This window comes from Anser brachyrhynchus (genome assembly GCF_964034855.1).
Source record: "Anser brachyrhynchus genome assembly, chromosome: 3".
In the NCBI taxonomy this organism is placed as follows: Eukaryota; Metazoa; Chordata; class Aves; order Anseriformes; family Anatidae; genus Anser; species Anser brachyrhynchus.
Window position 1 is genome coordinate 110,908,125 of NC_137696.1, and position 21,711 is coordinate 110,929,835.

A 21,711-nucleotide genomic window follows, 5' to 3' on the forward strand; every position below is an offset into this window, starting at 1 on the left:
GATGGGAACTTTCAGTTCCTTCATTCCGTACTTATAAACAAGCTGATCCCATGAGGGTCACCCTACTAGACACTGACACACAAGACATGGAGAACAATATAATGTAATAGTGTCTTTATTTAAAAAAAAGCAGCAGTATAACTATACCCATGCCCAATCCTGCTTCCTCTTGCAAGGAAATTGCTATTTCAAATCCAAACAGTGCCAGATGGGAAGTGAAGAAGTATCAGATCCAATCTGCTGGAGACAGCACCTTGGTTTTTTACTGTTAGCACCTCATGCCCTAAAATGGGGATTAATTTCACTGCTGATCCTGGGGAAAAAAAAAAAAAAAAAAAGGAGTACCAGCTCCCAGTTCAGCAGCATTTTCTACTGGATGGTGTCTCCCACTGCAGCAGCAACACAAGTTCCATTGTACTATCAACCATATGAAGTCTGGCACAAAGAAAGAGAAACCCCCTGAGAAAGAATAGGAAAAGGAAGACTAAATAGCATTTAAACTAAGATTGTCTCTCTAACCAAGCTTGAGGCCAAACTGCCAAGACCTTTCGCAGCAAGGAGGTAAAGTTTAGGACTCCCTCATTCCCCAGGCTCTCTTCTGCCAGTCATTTTTCAAGAGTCATCCAAAACAGGATAGCTTTTACCATGTGCACCTCTGTTACTCTGTACAAGATTAACACTGTGTGTCAAAAATATTGTTTTATTCTTTAATTGAAACAGAAGCTGACCAGGTTCCACCTCAATGGAAAAGAAAAAAAAATCACATTTAAAATTGGTTACACTAACAGCCTTCAGTAACACTCGAACAGCACACCATCAACAAAATAAACCCCAAGATGTTTCAAAGAAAAAAAAATCCACTTTGTCCTCAAAATATTTGTTACACAGAATACAATCAAGTTTACTGGTTATGACAATTCATAGAATTTCTGCAATGTTTTCTTGAGTTGCGTACAGTTCACTGCTGCAGTGCATCACGTAGCACAGTGTGTCGTGTGCTACTTCTCCATAAAAAGGCCACTGGAATATCCATCTGAATGTGAACCAGGTTGCAAACTGCTGCGCAAACTCTTCCCAAGAAAAGAAGTCTCCTGAAGATCTCACAGCTCATCTTTATCCCAGTCATCCAGATCGACGTCACTGAGATCTATATCATCTTCAACTGGAAGCTGCGAAAACGTGAAAAAGCAAGAATTCTGAGCAAGTGTGCGTCAGCACACAACACCAAAACATTACTAACTTAGATCCTCCCTTCATCCTAAACGTAAAGCTCCCTCCTGTTATCTTTCATTCCTAAGAACTCAGTGGTATTAAGCAACGGATAACTGATCAGAGTTTAGACTAGAAAAAAGATATTTTCTACTAATTATATATACTCCAGATAAAGCCAAATACAAATAGACCATGTAACAGAACTACCACATTTTAATTCCATATTTTAATTCCATTGAAGTTGACCAAAGCATGGTAGTAACTGATTTTTACAGCAGTGCTGAACCTTAAATAAGAACACAGTCACTGCGTGGGGCTTTACCTTATGAGGTTTCCAACACTAAGACTTTGGTATTAAGGTCAGCACATCGCAGAACCAAAATCTCCACAATGTTTGCATCTTGCATGCATACATGCCTTCCTTACTCGTCATGGGTAGTAGAACATGTTTCACTCTCAAGTAACTGAACTTTCAGATTGCATCCTAACAGCCAGACAGGAGTGCCGTGTTTGTGTCAGACAATCAACCTGGTGTCTGTTTTCCCATTACCTAAATCCTGCCGCCAGACCACCAAAATGATTTGCTATAGTTGTTAAAGAATTTTCACACTACTAGTTCTTATTCTGCCCAGTCGCTTCTGAACCTTGCAAAGCATCAGCACTTTTACAGAGAGAGCATTTCTTACCTCACCATCTTTGCCATCCCAAGGTTCAACTGTGTAAATTTTAGGGAAAGCTCCGCCACCCACTGGTGCTGTAGAGCCACGACCAACAGATAGTTCCCTGAGATGAAACAAGTAAAAATTAATTTTAAGAATTTTCTCCAGTGTCCATCCACCTGAACAGTCTGGTTCAACTCCACCTTAGAACAGCTCAAGATCAAGTTTCTTTTAAGTGGACTCTTAAGCCTCTACTGACTACAAGGGCTACAAAACCAGCTCCTGCTGTGAAGCACCCCATCTTGCACTTGTTGGTTTATGCTTGCTCAAAAGGCTTAACCATTAAAAAGCTGAAGAGCTAACCCTTCTGCATTTTCAGGAACAAATCAGACACAGCACAGGACCAGAAAGATGACTAGCAATAGATAAAACCTCAAGAACCTCAACAGCACCGATTTAGATCCGTTTATATCATTGCAGAATGACACTGCTAGCAATTCCCAAATCAGGAACTTCCCAGTTACTAATCAGATCACACCATTTGAATTAAACAGCATTGATTACCACATCCCAATTTACCAGCTTACTAGAGAAACAATTTTTCAAGATCAAAGTTCACTTCTGTTTTCAAGCTATTTTCAAAAGTCTTTGCAGAACTACCATGAAATTCCAAACAGCCAACTTCCTGATGGTACCTGTCCGTTACACAAATGTAGACTGCTTTAGTAATTGCAATCCCATTGAAATCATTTCCTTCCTCCAGTGAATGCCTTTTATATTTAACTGTGCAAGTATCATCCATGACAGCCTGATTTTGGTCCAGAGAGTCACAGCACCAGATACTGAAAGATTTAACTCACTTAAAGATTTAATACCTGAGAAACTCATTGATCCCTTGCTCACTGAACGATCCTTTCAGAAGGGCGAATTTCATTTTCCGAGCATTAATAGCTGCCATTGCTGGATATCCAAAGCCTCCAATCCCCAAAGAGCTCTCAAGATCTGACTGAGCGCCTGCTTCTGTCCACAGCCACCTTGAGGAAAAAAAATAAGATAATGGATAATTAAAAATAAGTATTGCAATTGTTTTAGAGTCACACATACCCTGCAGAGTTTGCACTGGGCTCTGAACTGCCCTCAACAGTGCCAACCCATCCCCGTTTGTTACTCCAGTCAGCAGGGAATAGCGGGGTCCCAGATTTGAGCCATGCAACAGAAGCAAGCCCCTCCTGAACAGCAGCACTTCTAGTCTAGCCCCACGTTCACAGCTACTTTTCCCGTCAATCGGAACAGCCACATAAGCCATTCTAAGGCAAGAACAACGCTGCCAGCCTGAACAAATGGCTGCACTCTAGCTTATAATAAGTGACATTTAAAATGGCTCAAGTCACAGATCTCAAACATGACAAAGTGCTGCCCAGGTCCCACTGTAGAGGGTTTCTGGCCGAAGACTGGATGACTAACATTTCACCCAGTATTATTTTCTCACTGGTCAGGTCTCAGTTCCTCTAATGCTTAACAAGTCTGCTGAGGATCCTGTGGAACCAGCTCATCTCAGCATTTTTCCTCCAGGCTTTCAAGCCGTTTTGCCCCTTTTTCACAGCAGTCAGTGTCAGAACAACTCTCACTTCCCATAGAAGTCAACATGCACTCTAGAGAGGAGGAAAAAAGAGGTTGAACCTGCTTGGCCTGCTCCTTCAGGAACATAAAAAATTGCTAATAGTTTTCGAGAATGCCAGTCACATTGACAAACTTAGCCATCAGTCCAAAATATTGCCCTAAAATACTGTAGCATTCATGATAAGAGCAAAACATGCTTAATCTGATCTCATAATGCTTGGATATCTCTTGTAAACGCAGGGCTTGAGAGATGCATGAAGACAAGAAAAATACAGCCGTTTATTCTAGAGCCACAAGCCACCTCCAGCCCCAGCACAGTTAGTGAAATACCAGGATAGCGGATCCAGAACAAGGAACAACTCTCTGCAGATAAATCACTACCATACAAGATTACCTCTAAAAATGCCCGCATCTTTTCCAAAAAGATGAAGCCACAATGCCACTCACCCCCACATCTTCTTTTTGTATTTTTCAGCCATTTTTAACATGACGTCCAGGTAAGAATTCCTCCCTGAAGCTCCTGTTTGTCAGACAGAATTAAAAATTAAAAAACATTTCTACATGCTTTAATGGACAAGTTCGTATAGAAGACTGCTCGCTTGTATGTTTACCTGTGTCAAGAATATGAGGCAGGACAGAAATGATGCACAGCTGATGAGCATCACAGGTGGTCTTCAGAACATCCTCACTAGTTATCTAGAAGAAAGACAAAGTCAATGAAAGACTTTTGATTACCCAGCTGTGTCCGCACTTCCCTCCAGCAACCCACTGACTCCATCCTACCAGGTAATAAGCACATGAAACAACACAAAAGCTTGCAAGCCTCACCTACTTCACTCGTCCCCCAAGGTACGACTAATTACAAAGAGTTCACAAAGCTTTCTGTTAGGACTTGAAGCAAATTAAGCAGTATCAAACAAGGCTTGGAGGGAGCACAGTAAGATGCCACTTCTAGCTCCGAATCAGTGCCCTTGAACCAGGGCTTGTGTAAAACAAACCGCTGGGCTCTTCGCAAATCACCGCAGACTGCACACCCAGACATATGCCTGTGCCTGCAGTTCCCATTCACACTGTTGTTAGCATAAGGAGAGCCAGCAGGGAGCACCATTTGCTAAATACAAGGAAATTTAACTGACATCTGATGGAGCAATACCACTTCTGTTTGATCTACCACCTTAAAAAACAAAGGAATCAATCCATTTATGTAGATCAGTGGTCACCAAACTTTGACTCTGCACCCTATCAGTAAAAAATGTTTTCAGCACACAGCCCCAATATACGTATACAAGTAACATATCTGTTATTCTACTAATACCTTATGCATATAATAAAATAAACACAGTAGAGATTTAAAATGGATGGGATAAGGGTGAAATAATCACTATTTAAGAACATATATATTTTTATTTATTTCATTAATCGTACAAAAAGTTTTTCTTCCCATACCTCAACGTCTTTGCACACCCACAGAGGTGCACATGCCCCACTCTGCAGACAACTGATCTCGATCACCATTTCAATTCTACCCCCATCAAGCCAAAACCAGAAATCACCATACTGAGCGTAGAATCTTTTGGACCACAAGTTGGGTCAATCTTCATGCAACTCCTAATGGAGAGCATACAGATGCTAAAACCCTACCATCTTGTTCTATACTCAACTTTTCCTTCGTTCCCCAAGGGAGGGCTCAGACATACTGGCACGAGTGCTGTCAGTGCCTTCACTGTACCAATTCCAAATATTTTAGGGAACAGCAGATTCACAGTGAGAATTAAAAACAGAAAGCAAAGTGGTCAGAATTGTTATCCTCGACTATTTCTGCCTCAAAATGGTACAAAAGCAGCATACTTTGGCTTTATTTACAGTCAACATAGTCCTATAAAAATGCTACAAAGGATATAATGGAAAAGCAATTTGAAAAAAAATGATGTAGAGGTACCTCCAAGAGCTCAGGCGGCGGTGCGTTATCAGAAAACAGATCCAGAGCACGAGCAACGATATCAGATCTGGTTCTCCCACCATCATAATCAACAGGGTCTTCTCCTTTCTGGAAGATTTTAATTGTGGGAAATCCACGAATCTGCAAGACAAGTTTAAGTCATCAACTCAGTACATCTGGTCATCTGTGGTGGAAGACATCTGTTACACTGATGTATTCCAAATTAAGAAGAGATTTAATATGTAGATGAGTCAAGTCTCACAACATGTTACAACTGAACTTTAACAATTTTGTAGCTTCCTACTTATTTACAAGCTGAAACACCCTTTCAAGTTTTAGGACTGATGAAGCAGCAAAGCTTTCCATCTCCCTTCAGAAGTACCAAGCACTGCAGGTTAATTACAGGATGACTACCATAACCCTTCGTATCTATTAGACATAATTTCATATCTGTTAGACATTAGTTTCCCCCACTTAAGTCTCTGGCAAAACAGCACTGTGCCTATGTGGAAAAATCAAAAACACAGAACTAAAAAAAGAAAAAAACCTTAAGCTCCCTCCTGCTACACTTCCAATACAATTTGTTCAGTGCTCTTGCTGATTGCCAGCCACATGCACTTACTTGGAAACTAAGCAGCACACTAAGTTCCCTCGCACTATATTAAAAATCAAGACTACCAGTTTGCTTCGGGCACACAGCAAACTGATCTGGGTAGCATTGGTGGAGTGATCCCTGATAAACGGCTCAAAGCCACCCATGTGTGTTCTGGAGACACCCAGACAACATACAAGTGTGAAAGGAGAGACCTCTCACTACAGTGATAAGGCTATTCAGGATGCTATGAAAGTGAACAGCCTTTTTCATCAGCAACCAACGGGTTTATTCTTTTCCTCTCACCCCTTTTATATTGCTACTGACGTTCAGGAACGAATGAGTTGTGTAAAAATTGTATGTGTCACTTAACATTTTTAGAACAAAACATCTGAGTGGTGCCAGGCTACAATCAGTTCAGTAAGATCGAAGGGAAATCTGACTTACTAGGGACGGAAAAGAAATTATAACCATGGCAAGGCACACTCACCCCATACCGGCTCGCCAGCATCTGATTGACTGTTGCATCTACCGCAGCCAGCTTTACTTTCCCCTTGGTTTGTTCTTTCACCTCAGTGGCAGCAGCTGCCCATTCTGGCTCCAGACTGAGAAACAAAAGATTATCAGTGCTCTAAGTCCTCTCAGAGTTAGCAAAAGTATACCTCATACCAACAGTATGGAGCATACATCACACAGAGGGAAAAGAGAAACCTGCAGAGTAAGAGCCAGCTGGATTATTAAAAGTTAGACTCAAATCCTGCATCTGAGGGAGTGAAGAGGTTAATAAACTTCTGAATCTTATTCCCACTGGTAACTGGGAGTTTACTGCTAAGGGAGAGAGCAGCCAGAACAGCACCGAAGGTGCCCTATGCTGGAGAAGCCCACACATTTTTGGTGAAAAACACCTTATAGGTATATCAGAAGTGTGTTTTTCTAAGATCCCTTTCAGGGGATTAAGCGTATTGCACAAAAATAAGCACTAACAGGAACCAAATTGTCAAAACAAACAAAAAAATCTCATTTACTTTTTGCAGTGCCCACACCACGGGGCATAAAACTCCACCATCCACACATCGTCACTGTTTATGACGTTCTTATCAAAGCTGTCGTCAGTCAGCTCAATCACGTCCTTCTTGTCTCCACCTCCACTCTCTCGGCTCTGTAAGAAACAAACAGACCCTCACATAAGAAGCAACCAAAATGGGTTCCCACACAAGCTCTCCCACCTCACGCTGTACCAGACGCTCTTTATTTGAGTTAGATACAAAACAGGCAGTGTTAGGTCATACAACTTTCCCATTTTAGAACTGACAACAAATATATGCAGCCTATTCCCATGGCACTTTCAAGAAACAGCAAGAAAACCTTCTCTTAAAAACAGCATTTGGGTCAAACTGACAACAGGAACATGTGGGAACGCTTCCCCAGTTCTTCACGCCCAGATCAGTCCAAGAACAAGCGGCCCTCCACAGCCCACCTGGGCCACCTCTGTGCCCTGCTTTCTGTACAGAAGATGCCAGTGGGATACACACCACAAGGTGCAGTCCACCCAAGCCTTTTATCTGGCCAACTTGAGGATGTCAAAAGACTTACTCCACTATTTAGAAACTGTAGGATGAGTTAGGAGTGTTTCAATTTACCTTCAGGGAGAAATCCAGCAAGACGACTACAGCAGAACATTACCAAATTTAAGAACAAGCAAAAAAATCACTCATCCACCTAGCTTAGACTTGGACCAGGCAAACAGTGGCCCCAATGCCAAGCAGGCTCCAACACCACCTTAATCTCTCTTAATCCTTTCTTGATAAGGGCAGAGCAGTGGATGTCCCCTGTCTTGACTTCATAAGGCTTCTTCTGACACAGTTTCCCCCAATATCCTCCTTCAGGAACCGATAAAAGCGTAGGTTTAATAAGCAGACAGTGAGCTGCACTGCAAACAGGCTGAACTGCTGCGTTCAAAGGACTGCAATCACCAGCCCAAAGCATCGTTATTCACCACTGCTACACAGCAAGGGCCAACGCTAGGACCACACTGTCCCACATCTTCATTAGTGACCTGGACAGCGGAATGGAGTGCACCCTCAGCGAATTTGCTGATGACACCAAACTGGGAGGAAGGGCTGACGCACCAGATGGGTGCGCTGCCACTTGGCGCTACCTCAGTCAGCAGAAGTGGGCAACCTCAAGGTACAACAAAGGGAGAAACACCTGTGGAAGAACAACCCCCCCACCACCATCACATGTGGGCACAGGCTATCTGGAAAGCAGGTTTTCCTCAGGGTCCTAGCGGAGAACAAGCTGAACTTGAGCAATTCTGCAGCAAAGAAGCTCAACAACCTCCTGGGCTGCATTAGGCAGAGCTGCCAGAAGGTCAGGGTGGGGGTGTCATCTTCCCTTCTACTCAGCACTGGTGAGGAACATCTGTAGTGCTGGGCTCCCCAGTATAAGAAGGGCATGCACACACACTGGAGTGAGTCCAGCCGGGGTCAAAACTGATTAAGGGCTTCGTGCATCTGACATACAAGAGGCTGAGAGAGCTGGGATTGTTAAGCCCGAAAGAGAGAAGGCTCAGTGAAGGCCTTGCCTGTGTATATAAATAACTGAGTGGGAGGGAGCAAAGACAAAGCCAGACTTCTCTGCAATGCCCAGTATAAAGGCAAAAAGTAAGGGCCTAAGCTGAAATACAAGAAGTCCATTTAAGAGTATGCAAAAATGTTTCTATTGTGTGGGTGGTCAAACACTGGCACAGGTTGCCCAGGGGGCGCAGTCTCTGCGGAGTCCCTGTCCTTGGAAATACTCGAAACAGGCCTTGACACTGCCCTGAGCAACTTGCTCTAGCTGATGCTGCATTGAGCAGGAGGCTGGACTACACAACGTCCAAAGGTCCCTTCACAACTATGCCGTGAACACAGAACAGGGGGCACAACCCCAGCCTCCTGCACTGGACAGCCTCCAGTTCAAAGCAAAACCACACATTTCCTCAAATACCTGTCTCCCAGAACTATATCCTCCACTTCTGCCACTGAGACGGTCTTTCACCAGGGACCGAAGAGCACTTAGGGCAGCATCAACAATGGCTTCACTTGTCCTGCCACCTGCAACACAGCAAAATGAATGATTAGAACACCAAAAAGCCAGTCTAAAGGCCAGCCACTGACTGAATTGTAAATTTAAGGAACACATTCTCTCCCTAGGAATTCTTTAGTATAAGCAAGACTGGGCTGTGAGTGATACAGAACCAGTGGTGGGACATTGTTGACTCGAAACACAAGCAGCAGGATTCACTCTCACTCTGCTTTTCAAACATCCACCTTATCTGATGGAGGCGGTGACTGTTGCAAGCTTCCACTAAACCATGGGAAAGCAGCAATCTTCTGGAGCTGCCCATCAACCTCCATCAACTAAGAACTGCTGATGGGACACGCAGCCTGAACTAAAACATGCACAACTCAGCCAACAAATCCCACACACCTGTCTCTCCCCATTACTAAAAGCACTAGACAGGGAGGAACTACAACGCAAGACAGCACTAACATAATTACTGTATTCAGGGATGTTTTTAGGTGTGCAGCAGATGAAAGAGGATCACATTTACCCTGATAATCTTCCGCTTTGTTTTTGTTGGCTCCAAATATCTTGATAGTTGGAAACCCTCTGACGCCGTACTGTCCACCCAAGGACTGATGTTTATCTGCATCTACTGCACCTACTTTCACTACACCCTATGAAGTAAAAACAAAAATTAAGACAAGCCTTCTATAGTCATTTAATACAGTTTATACTCTGCACATGCTGGAGACAGTTATTAGGAAGCTAAGAAAATAGTCACTGAAAGATGCTGTAACCCAAAAACATTAAACTAGGGAACACCTCGTATGCTCATTTCCTTCTTTATCCTAAGTTTTTTTCTTCCTCTTAAAAAAAGGTATATATATTTTATGTAGGAAAGAGCTCATCAAATCACTGAATGACTAAGTTTTCCATAATGAAAGAAATACTCATCACCGACAGCTTACAAAGCTGTGTTCAAATACTCAGTTCACGCTGTTCCTGTATTTCAATAGCAGGGGACAGGACAGCAAGGAAGAAAAGATAAACGCGCTATTTTGGGAGATGGCTGGATTCTAAAGTCTTGTGATGCTGTTAAAAGCAGACCTGGAAAACAGTAATGGAAACTTGCTGGGACAAAATCGACTTGCTTCCTCTACAACTGAATGGCTTTTTAGAAAAAGTGAACTTTTAAGTGCCTGTGTGCCACCTTTTATGTGCCACTTCTGCAGCTGGACAAGTATAATTAAAGTGCTATGATTCGGGGCATTTCCATTCTGCCTCCATGTGTCCAAGCCAGACGACAGACAAATTCTCCTTAGTCCTCTGCGACAAACGCATTTGTAAAAAGTTAAAACTTACTTTTAATGCTGTTGCAGCTTTCTTCCACTCAGGGGTTAGTCTTTGACAGTGACCACACCTTTCAGAAGGAAAAAAAAAAAAACCAGAACAGTAATATTCATTCTGATTGCATAACTATTTCATGAAGCAGAAAGCAGCCTTGTTCGGTTTGCAAACCAAAGGATTTCTACCCATGAAGAGGGGAAGAGGTTATGCCACATCACATTATTGCTCAGACAACTTTAAAAAAAACAACACACCTCCATATATATATTATATAGATACATACATATATACAAATACACACAACCCCCCTTACAAGCTACTTGGCTTTCCAAACACATATGTAAATGTGAGCACCAAAATCCAGATTTACACACAATCCCATCTGATGCAAGCTGAAACAGATCAGTGATGAGGACTGAAAGATTTATTCCAGAGGTAACTCCTTAACTAGCAAGGATTTTTGGTGCACCACCTCCTGGAGGGGTCTGTAGGAGAAGCCCAACAGCTGACTGGCAGCCAGTGTATAATCGTGGCATCCTAGGTCTGTAGGAAAAAGGAGGTAGCCATTTGCTGATACCTACTGTACACTTTAGTCCTACTGTTTGGCCCGGCAAGCTGCAACAGCACTAGGAAGAGGCAGCAGGTCGGCCTTCACCTAAACCTCTCTGTACGGAGGCTGTCAGGGGGTGCAATGAAAGCCCCCTTTCTTCAGGGCCTGGAAGCTTTGGACAGCAACAGTGCAGAGGAGCCATGCAAAGATGGAATATGCATGATCAGAATTTATACGCAGGACGAAGAGACTTTGTGCTCTGGACACGAGCAGGATGGGAGAAAGGGACAGTAAATTAAGATGCACAAAGGCACTGTTTTTCAACAGAAATTTTAAGTGTGAATTCAGCTCTGTGCTTCACATTAGATTGAGGTTAAGACAGAAATAAGTAAGGAGGCTTTTACCTTGAGGTGGTAAAATGGCACATGAAGTTTCATCATTACACCCTGTTTGCCAATTTGAGACTAATTCCTCCCTTTTTTTCTAGTGAAGACATTTGAAAAAGGAACCCCGACTACAGCTATTTTCTAGTCATGAGGCCACCAAGTTGATACCTGGACTGCCAATGAATGAAAGAAACCCTGGACTGATCAGCACCAGATTCCTACAGTGCTCCTCCAAGATAAGAGCAAGTACACAGCTGTAATTCTCACCATGGGGCGTAGAACTCGACGAGCCACAAGCTGTCACTCTGAATGACCTCCTTGTTGAAGTTGGTTGGTGTTAGCTCTATCACATCATCACTGGCCGAATATAGGCCGTTAACTGCCAGGAATAACGTGCAGCTCACTGTGCCTAGAACAAAAAGCAAAGCAATCAGCATTCCCACAGACCATTTATGGCACTCCTGTTTCCATGGCTAAATCATCTCCCCTCCCCTAAGCAAGCTTTCACGTCAGCAGAAAAAAAAAAAAAAGGTGAGGAACTCCAGCTTCACCAGACGAAACAGAAATTAAGGCAACATATGCAGTCTCCCCCCCCCCGCCCCCAGTTAAATAGGATCATGTAATACATTCTCTGTGCCTACAGCAAGGTGGACTCCTGCTAAGCTGAGGATGTCTAGAGAACATTCGGTCAAAGCTGCAACCCTAACTTCTGCTGGTTCCAGACAGGCAGGACTTCCACGCGGACACCCAAGATCAGCTAGAATTCCTTCTCAGTTTTCTCACAGGACCTCCTAAGCCAACTGCCTACATCTCTTGCACAACAGGCACTCAGTGGACTGCGCTACCAAACACATCTTTCATAGGACCACTTAATGCAGGAGTTAGTGCAGTTACACTGATTTTAGGACAGACCCTGATACACTGGTAGTGCATCTACCTTCACTCTTGCTCACAAGGATCCTAATCTAGCATTGATTTGTCTCTCTAGCAATAGGCTGGAGAGCAACAGCTAAATCTCTCTGGTTAACAGCTCAAACACTTTCAGCACTCTTAAAAAACACGCTATTGAAAAGGCACAAGGATATAGGTTTCTGTTAAAACATTTCTTGCTTCTGGTCACTTCTCTATCTTATTATTACTTGAGACTTTCCATGTAAAGCTTCACAATCCTTCCTTCTACCTTGTCAGAGGATTAAGACCTGACTTTCTGAAAGACAAGCATCTTTGTAACAAAGTCCATAAAGCAGAAGATTTTCTTAATCCACCAAAGTCTCAGGGGAGTAAAAGCTCAGACACTGAAGTCGGAACTAATGAAAAAATAGTTGGCTAGTTTGCAAGTGGTTAATAAGGTGGGAGAAAAAAAAATTCGCCACCATGGCGAGCTGCACCTTGTCTCTCTGCAAGACTGAACGTGTGAGGAAGATATGGTTCAGCGATGCAAAGCTCTGCAGCACATGGCACGCAGACTGCACAGCATCACCTACGCTTTAACAGTCCTGCTCGAGAAAAGACAGTTTCATTACATGTCTGCAGATGAGGGAAGCAGAAAGAAAAAACATCTTTCAGGTTGCTCAGCCAGAGGTCAGGACTGAATCACCCCACTGCAAACCAGCACCTTATTGAGTGATCCACGCCCCCCCCAACAGTATCTTCTAGCCCTCTATTAGGGTGATCCCAGCTGGTTTCCACCACCGGATTTCCATGTTAGATTGGCTCTGTCCCTTCAGTTTGCCCACACACAAGCAGCACTTCATCAGCACAGATCAAGCGGCTTCTAGGGCAGTATGTGGCTGTCACAGCATGTTACGGTGACCTACAGTAACAACTGCCGCTGGGGCAGAATAAGAAAACAAGGATGCAAAACGCTACTTGTATGCCACAGCCGTTCTCAACAGAAGCTCTTCCCACAATGGAAAGAGATGATTAAATTTAACCCAGCATATTTTGTCATCACCCAAGAGATCCATGGCAGAATACACTCAGAGACCGAACAGAGCTCACCCAGCCATTTCTGTCAGTTCCCAGGCACTTCAAATAGAGAAGTTCTACCTCATGCAAAAAATACCCCAAAGAGAACTTACAGAAGATAGAGCATGGTGAAATTTACCTAGTCGCATACCACTGTGTTTTGATTTTTATTTTAACTATGACTCATGAACCAACAATGTAATTTCCCATTCTATTGTGAAACATGCACGGTTTAATTCATCTTTAGAAAGTAACAGTATTATTTTCCTACAACCCTTTAAGCCAGGAAAATGCAAACCTCTGACTCCTTGGTTCTTACGGGGACAACTAGCCTCAGAAAATCTAATTTCAGAAGTTGCTCTCTAACATAAGCAAACTACACAGCCAGGAGCATTGTGAAACCAATGAAGGCGGCTCCACAGTGCTATTACTCGTTCCCATTGAAAAGCCAAGTTCCAAGCCAGAGGAGCTGGGCAGGAAAGCTTTTGCTGGGGGGTGTCTTTGCAAACTCCCTCCTTAGGACACCCACACCTCCTGAGGCCCAAATTCACTCTAGTGGAGCAAGAGCCTCTCCTCACCCGCTCAGCATTACCTTCAGCTCTTGCATGTAGGGCTGCAGTGGGGACCACTGAGAGGATTTAGCGATTTATCCAGCCCAGCAACAGGGGGAGTGGGAGAGGAAGAGCAGCTCCCCTGCGACTCCCCCCTGTGGCTTCCATGTATTAATTTTCTACTGTCCTTATGGCACCGTATCCCAACTCAGGCCAACCAGGCAAGTTAGAAATAAAAAATCCAAAAATAAGATAACACGCTTACACGCACAAAAAAAAAAAAAAAGTTACTGGAAACGAGAGTGGCTTTTAAAAGTAGAATAAAATAATTAAAACACTCTTTTTTTTTTTGCTGCTGCCTGGGCTCCTATCACGCCCCCAACCCCTCCCCGGACTCCCACCACCACCTGGAGCCCCCGTAATGGCGGCCGGAGCCCCCCTCAGACCGCCCGGGGCCCCCGAAATGGCGGCCGGGGGCTCCCCGAAATGGCGGCGGGGGGCGCACAAAATGGCGGCCCCCCCCCCCCACTCCCCTCGGCGCCTTCCCGCCCGCCCCCGGCGCGCGGCTCCTACCCCACCAGAGGCGGCCCGCGGCGCGCGCCCCCATGGCTGCCCCCTGCTCCCTCCGCCGCCGCCGCCACTCCTCACGGCAAGCCCCGCCCCCCCGCGCCTGTCCCCGCCGTGGCCGCCGCTCATTGGCGGAGCGGGCGCGGGCGCACTCGGCGCAGCCAATAGGGGGAGGCCGCGTCGGGAGGAGCTGGGGTGAGGGAGAGAGGCGAGGCTGGGCTGAGGGGAAATGTCCGCTCAGCGCCCTGTGGTGGGGCAGCCTCCCCTTTACAGAGCTGGGAGAGTGGGCGTGAGCCTTGGCATGGGTTAGAGCCCACGCGAGGCTCTAAGGCAGCAGCTTTTGTCCCCTTTGTAGAGCCTCGCGGTGAGGCTAAATCTCACGAATCACAGAATATTAGGGATTGGAAGGGACCTTGAAAGATCATCTAGTCCAGTCCCTGAATGGGGAGCCCAAGTGGCTTTGCTGCAAAAAGCAGGTTCAACAAAATGTTCTCTGCAAGCCGCAAGCTTGTGTGTAAAAGTAGAAATTCATCTAGCTCTACCTGCAGGCAATATTCAACACTTAAGTTGTACCAGGGGAGGTTCAGGTTGGAAATGAGGAGACATTTCTTTTCAGAAAGAGCAGTCAGGCGTTGGAAGGGGTTGCCCAGGGAGGTGATGGCGTCTCCGTCCCTGGGGTGTTCAAGGAAAAGTTGGACGTGGTGCTTAGGGACGTGATTTAGTGGGTGACATTGGTGGTAGGGTGATGGTTGGAGCAGATGATCTTGGAGGTCTTTTCCAGCCTTAATGATTCTAAAGCTGATGAAAATAAACAGCTGATTAATGATATAGTAGTGATTCTGTTTATTATAGTAAGTAGGTTGATATTAATTCGTTATGATGACAAGAATCACAGTGATTAGTCTACTGCATGTTCAAGTTGCTAAATCTTGGCATAAATCGGGCAGCTTTAAAAATTAAAGTTTCATTCGTCAACATACGTGGTTAGTAAGGATCTCTCAACCTCAAGGGGTAATTTTGAGAGGCATCCCTGCCCAAGGGGAGATCACTGCAGCCCACTGCTTCAGCAGGGAGACCTCAAATTAGGCTTTCTTTCACTGGCATATTTACACGGTAAAATGTTTGGCTTGTAGTCAAACTTATATTCCTCTTGACCTCATGCAATTCATTATTTCCCCATCAGGGATTTCAATGGTCACTTGCTCTAGGGCTGTGCCCCCCTTTGTTTGTGGTCATGGCTATGAGCATTCACCAGGTGCTCTGTTATTAATGAGCTATCCAGGTTAAGGAACAGTCACACAGAGGCCTACTGTGGTTCATAACCTAAGCAAGATTTATGTCAAGTGCAGACATTGAGCGTATCCATCACAATCTGCTGTAGGCCAACAGAAAGAAAAGCAGGGAAGGAGAAGGCTGGTTCTTGCTGACAAGAGCACTGTTTTAGCCTGCATAGCCTGTCTGCATCCAACAGAGACATGAAAAATTTAAGTCCAGCAGCATGATATTAATATAGCTAGTTTGTATGAAAAATCAGCATCCCAGTTCAGAAGCTCTGGAAACAACTGACTGACAAAGCTGAATGTTTTTTCCCTAATGATTGCACACCACAGGAGGGTATGTAGCTTGAGGCAATGTTGTTGGTGGGCATAGATCCAGACAAAGGCTTCTGCAGAGCTAAGATTCAGCCATTAAGTGAGCTGTGGATTTCTAGTGTAGTAGTAGCTAAACTTAATGTGCCATTGAAATAGTAAGTATCAGAAGTTGTATCTGAAGTGGTCTAAATTTTTTCCACATCCGCATGCCTGTGACACAAGTAGCACTTCTCAATGCTATCAAGTCCTGCTTTTTAAGAGTATGAAACTTAGCACAGTGGTGAGAACAGACAGCCATTGTCCAAATCAAGTTGTTTCAGATATGGAGGAAGAGGAATGCATGATGTAAAAGCACTTTTAATCAGAATAGCTGCATAATATTGGCATCTTGGCATTTTCAACCGTGTAAGAGCAGCCTGCAGAGCAGGCAGATGCATGTTAGTGATGATTCCTGTTTCTTAAGTTAACACATACCTCACCTCTTATTTTTATTACTCCGAATCTGTGTGAAAAAGCCATTCATTTTAGGGCAGTTTTTTATATTGGCAGCAAAATGGCTTTTCTTTACATGAGATGCTGGCTAATAAGTGAAAGTAGCAGCCTTCTGCAGTCACTTCACCGGTACATAAATCAAACGAGCTGCTCTGCAGACCATCCATCCTACCAAGGGAGAAGTATTTCTTTTAAGTTCTTCATACATTTCCACCAGTGTGATTAAAAAAATAAATATGACGCTTTGGGGCACTACTAAGCTGTTAGTGTGACATTAGCTCCAGGCAAAATTTTCAAAAAAAAAAAAGAAAAGGAAATAATTAAAGGATAGTTTTATGGTACATAGGTATTGTCAGAGAAAATTGATATATTTTTTTTTTTTGGTTTGGCTCTAACCAAGGTCTCTTTTGTCTCTAAAAGGTACTGTATAGAGGTAGTACATTTGATTTTTTATCAGCATCATGTGACAGTAAGTTGAATGTCTGTATTTCATTCGTTCAACAGTAAGTTGAATGGCTGACATTTCTATAGCACTAAGAAGCACGTGTTGAAGTACCTATTGCCAAATAAAAAAAAAAAAAACTTTTAACACATATCTTTACAGACTTGGTAAATTCCTTGTGAGTTTAGGAAACAATACACCAGCAATACACCATCAGCTTTTCAACATTTTTATCTGTATTCTGGAATTACACATAAGGTAGCGCTGAAAATGCCTGCATTAACACAAATATTAGTAAAGTGGTAAATATTGATGAAAACAGGACAAGGATGCAAGCTCTTTGATGAATCAGCTGCATTCAGACACAGTACATTTAGGGTTTTAGTTTGCATGAGGCTTTTCTACCTCAGTGAAGACAGAACACTCTCCAGTACTTGAACGGTGTCTCTGAAAGAGATTTCAGTGCTGTTTCTCCACTGCAGCATGAATTTCTACTGTGATACTGCTGGCAATAAAGCTGATGTGATTCATGGCTACATAAAAAGGTGAATAATGGAAAGATACTTTGTCTGCAGAGGTTCATGAGGCAAGTTATTGGGCCTATATTTAAAAAATATATCCATAATTACAGGGGCAGGGTTAGAAGGGACTTTGCTGGTTTCCTAGGTCAGCACGGTGATATATCAGCCACTGTTCCACACCTGAGTCTGTGAGGCCTCATGGATGCATCCAGGGGTGCAGGAGCCAGCCGATACAAAACCTGAAATCAGTTACCTGAGAAATTAAACACAGTGTTTGAAGAAATTCACAAGGCTCCTGACTGGGAGACCTGGCTTATGTTCTCTGTGTGTCCACAGGCTGCAGCTGTGTGCTGAGGTACATGATCTGAGTGTACATCACCCAAATGAACACACTTCCCCCAAAAAAATGACCTAGAGAATGCTTGTATCTGAAGTGCTGAGAAGCTGGGTTACCAGCTCAATTTTATGCACCTCCCTGCCTAAAAAGTGTTTGAAATTTGTGAAAGTCTCTTCAGCCATTGTGGATGAGCTATGAGCTTAGTGTAAAATGATCTCAGTCTGATTTCAGGGATCAGTATGGTAGAAGTGGGATGAAGTTAAAACCCTCTGATTTTGAGCTGTTAAGAGCTTTTAAAGGTCCACTGTAAAACCATGAGGTTTTTCCAGTCTAGGGTAGTAAAAATGCTTGCAGACCTAGATGTCTTTGCCAGGGTTACTGTGCTGTGGTCTGACCACTCTTGGTCATGGGAGAAAACCTGAACTTTACTGACACGGAAAGGCAGATTTTACTAACAGTTCTGCCTTTCTATCTTGGTTTTGGTTTATGCAAAATCTCATCTAGAGATCACTGAAGCAAGTAACCACGTAATACAAGCCTGGGTGCTACGTATCAGTGAATCCTCTTTGTCATTTCCCAGTTTTGCATAACCCTGTTGTTGCCAAGCCAATACCAGACAGACTGTTTAGTGCAGATCCTTTTTACAGAGCTTTACAAGCTAAGCCCCAGCTGTGATGCATGGATGTTTTGTCCTCCCTCCTTGCGATGTCCATGTAGCACTTGTACAGACCGGATAGCAGGAGGATTAATGATAAAAAATGTGAGAAATATTCTTGTATCCCAGGGATCTCACCTGGTTACTGCACTGGCAGATATGCAGGAGTATAAAGTGCAGGGATTCTGGCTTTACAAGTTTTGGGTGCCTCCTAACTCCAAATCTGAGACATAGTTGAGGGCTCCTGGAATGCAGTTCGCAGTAAAGCAAAGCTCACCCAAAGGAGCATTTTTCATTTGTGCTATTAACATGCTTTTAATCTTGGTGGCCTTTAATTACTAGACAGAAGCTTTTATTGGAGACAGAAAAAAAACAGGGGAAGCCTTAGAGCTAGAAAAAAGAGGTAGGGATAAGGTTGCTCCCTGAAGCGGCTGGCTTTGCTTCCAGCAGAGGTGAGAGAGCTGCCACTAGGCCTCAGCAGGAACAACGGATGGAGCTTAAGACAAGCTCTTGTCTACTTAATGAGGCTAATTTTCTGCTTAGGATGAGACTGAGACAAGGGTTTGGAAGTTGGAAGAAAGCCTTTTACTGGGATAATTTAATACACATGACCAGAACTAACCACATTTAAAGAAGGAGGGGAAGACATGGAGGCAGCAAAAGTGTTGAGGGGCCTTCACTAACTGGTGGGTGTAGCCCTACAAATATTCCAGGCTCCAGCATCTGCTGTTCAGAGATTCAACAGGTCCCAGGATTAGGTACACAGGACATGAGCTCACTTTGTGAGTTGAATATGTGTGTCATTACAGGACAGACCCTTCCTCCTCTCCCAGGAGCAAGGTGAAGCCAGTGTATCTGCTGGAGTCCAACCCCCTTTCTGATTTTTGAACAAGCACTAAACCCTGCACGTATCCCAATAAAAGCCTCATATGAACATCCTTTAGCGAGCCTGCTGCTCCCAGCTCTCCCACCTGCCTGTCCTTGTGAACTGGGAGAAGGCATGCAGAGGGCAATGACCACACACAATCCACCCAGAGGTCTTGTTCCTACCTCAGACTCTGGCTGGCCTCGCCTGAATCCACATCAAAAACAGAGCTGTGAGCAGTATGGGTTGGACCATCATGCCATGGTAACTTTCCTGGGTTTAATTAATGAGACATGGGGCAAACCCTTAAATGGCCTTGTGAGGGCTTCAGCCAGGACTTGTAGGTTTGGGGTCCCTTGCAGGGCATCTCTCCACAGCGTGTGTCCAGGCCACGTTCCCTGTGGCTTGCTGAGAGCCTGCAGCAGTGTCATGCCAACAGCTGGCACAGGGCACCAGTGCTCTCTGTGGGACCCTACCCAGCAGGGAGGTGTGGATGTGCCTTGGGAGCCTTCCCTTTGACATCCTGAGGTTGGACTAGGTGATCTTGAAGGTCTCTTCCAACCTAGATGATTCTGTGATTCTGTGATCCTCAGGTCTGGAGACCTTTTGCCTTGATCACGCTGAGGCCATCACAAGGAGGAAAATCTGTTTAATATGCTAGTTCACCTTTCTCATGGGAAATCAGTTACCAGGCCTCAACATTATCCTAAAGCAGATATTTTTTAGCCATATCCCTGCCACAGCTGGGATCAGCCACCTTTCCTCTTCTATTATTTAAATGGAGCATTCACCTTTTCAGATCCAGGCCTTCTCCCACGTCTATCCTGTTATGGTCATCTGGGCCCTCAACAGGACCTGCCATGTTCTTTCTCTGTACCATAACTTATTTGGGATTAGCCTGTCACACAGCCATTTTATAACCACTCCTGGACTCTGAAAATGGCATTGAAAATTTAATGCGCATAGTCTGACCTGGTCATGCTAGCTTCCTATCCTCACGTCACATGGTGCACAAACATAAGGTTTATTCTTTATGCATAACAGCAAGATGAATCATATTTTCCAGTGCCAGATGTTTCCTTTCTTAGGATATATCCTGATAACAAAAGAGCTGGATAGCAAATGACACACACCGCTGTAGAAAGTCACCAACTATTCAGCTAGGCCACATGAGAAGCAGCATGACTGCAGTATCCTTCGGAAGGATTTCCTTTGGCCTTCTCCAGATCCTTGTGTGGTGGGTTGTGCCCGCAAGAGGTCCATCCCCGGAGCTATGAAGCCTCTGCTACCCAGATGTCTGATGACACACCCACCCCTTTAAAACAACAACAAAAATGGTTCTTTGGGGAGGTTCTAAAAATGGTAAAAATTTGAATGGATTAAAAAAGTGACTGGACAAAGTCATGGAAAGAAAATTCCTTCCCGACTAGTTGGCCATAAACTCTGTCTTGGAAAGTCCCCTAACCACATAATGATGGGGGGTGAGACTGTGCTGGGAAAATGGATCTATTTTTTGGTTTTATGATCTTCTTCCTAGATAGAGAGCTTGATGGCTTTTTGACCTGTTTTCATATTGCTGTTTTTGCATTCTGAAATGCTTATCCATCTTTCATTAAGAAGGTGATTATTTGGGGAATGGAAGTGGCAAAAGCTCATGCAAGGCACTTACCACCAAGTGTTCGTAATTTCTTAGCCTGAGGTGCTAATGGGAAACAAAAACTCCTCTGCTAGCTGAATGATATATAAACCTGCATTTATTTGTACCGTGATGAAAAATTGGAATTACTTTGCTAAGAAATGCCAATATATTTAAACTGTTGTAGAGAATGGCACCAAAGTGGTGGAGGTTTAGAAAGATGAAGTGGAATTACCTATTTCCTAAATAATGAATAAACACTGAGTAGGTAGACGAAAACAAATGCCAAAAAAAAAAAATCTGTAGTACAAATATGCAGGTGATGGATGGCTTTTTTTGCTGGTGTATATGAATGCAGAAGGAGAGCTAGGGGAGAGACTAAATATGAACAGATTATGGCCGGGTGCCAGCCAGTACAACGAATACCCACTAGATGCCACTGTGCCATCTCTCAATCCGCATATGCCCGTATGTCCTTGACAGACTGGAGTGGAATATGTCCCTTTTGGTGGCATCTTTCAGTGCTAACAAGACCATTGTACAATAGAAAGCAGCAGTGCTCGCTACTAAGACCTTTGTAATGATTTCCTACAAGCTCTTTGCGCTCAGCCTGTGTTGCTGCATGCCTGTGTCTGTGAGCCTGTGAGCCTGGGGACACCCCTGGGATCCCCCTGAAGGCAGAAAGGCACAAGAGCTCTGTAATGCACCTAAGCATTAAGAAAATAATTATGG

The 21,711-nt window shown here is 44.0% G+C and overlaps 1 protein-coding gene across 1 annotated transcript; it reads right to left on the reverse strand.

Moving 5' to 3' along the window:
• Nucleotides 1–684: 684 nt before the first annotated feature.
• PDIA6 (protein disulfide isomerase family A member 6) lies at nucleotides 685–14,590 on the reverse strand. Its single transcript, XM_080584892.1, has 13 exons — nucleotides 14,446–14,590; nucleotides 11,621–11,762; nucleotides 10,433–10,490; nucleotides 9,618–9,744; nucleotides 9,011–9,117; nucleotides 7,048–7,181; nucleotides 6,513–6,627; nucleotides 5,431–5,571; nucleotides 4,103–4,187; nucleotides 3,939–4,011; nucleotides 2,747–2,905; nucleotides 1,899–1,995; nucleotides 685–1,169 (listed from the first exon to the last, which is right to left on the reverse strand). Exons 1-13 carry the CDS (start codon nucleotides 14,477–14,479, stop codon nucleotides 1,101–1,103), a joined length of 1,341 nt encoding a protein of 446 aa, XP_080441018.1. The 5' UTR covers nucleotides 14,480–14,590; the 3' UTR covers nucleotides 685–1,100.
• Between the last annotated feature and the right edge of the window lie 7,121 nt (nucleotides 14,591–21,711).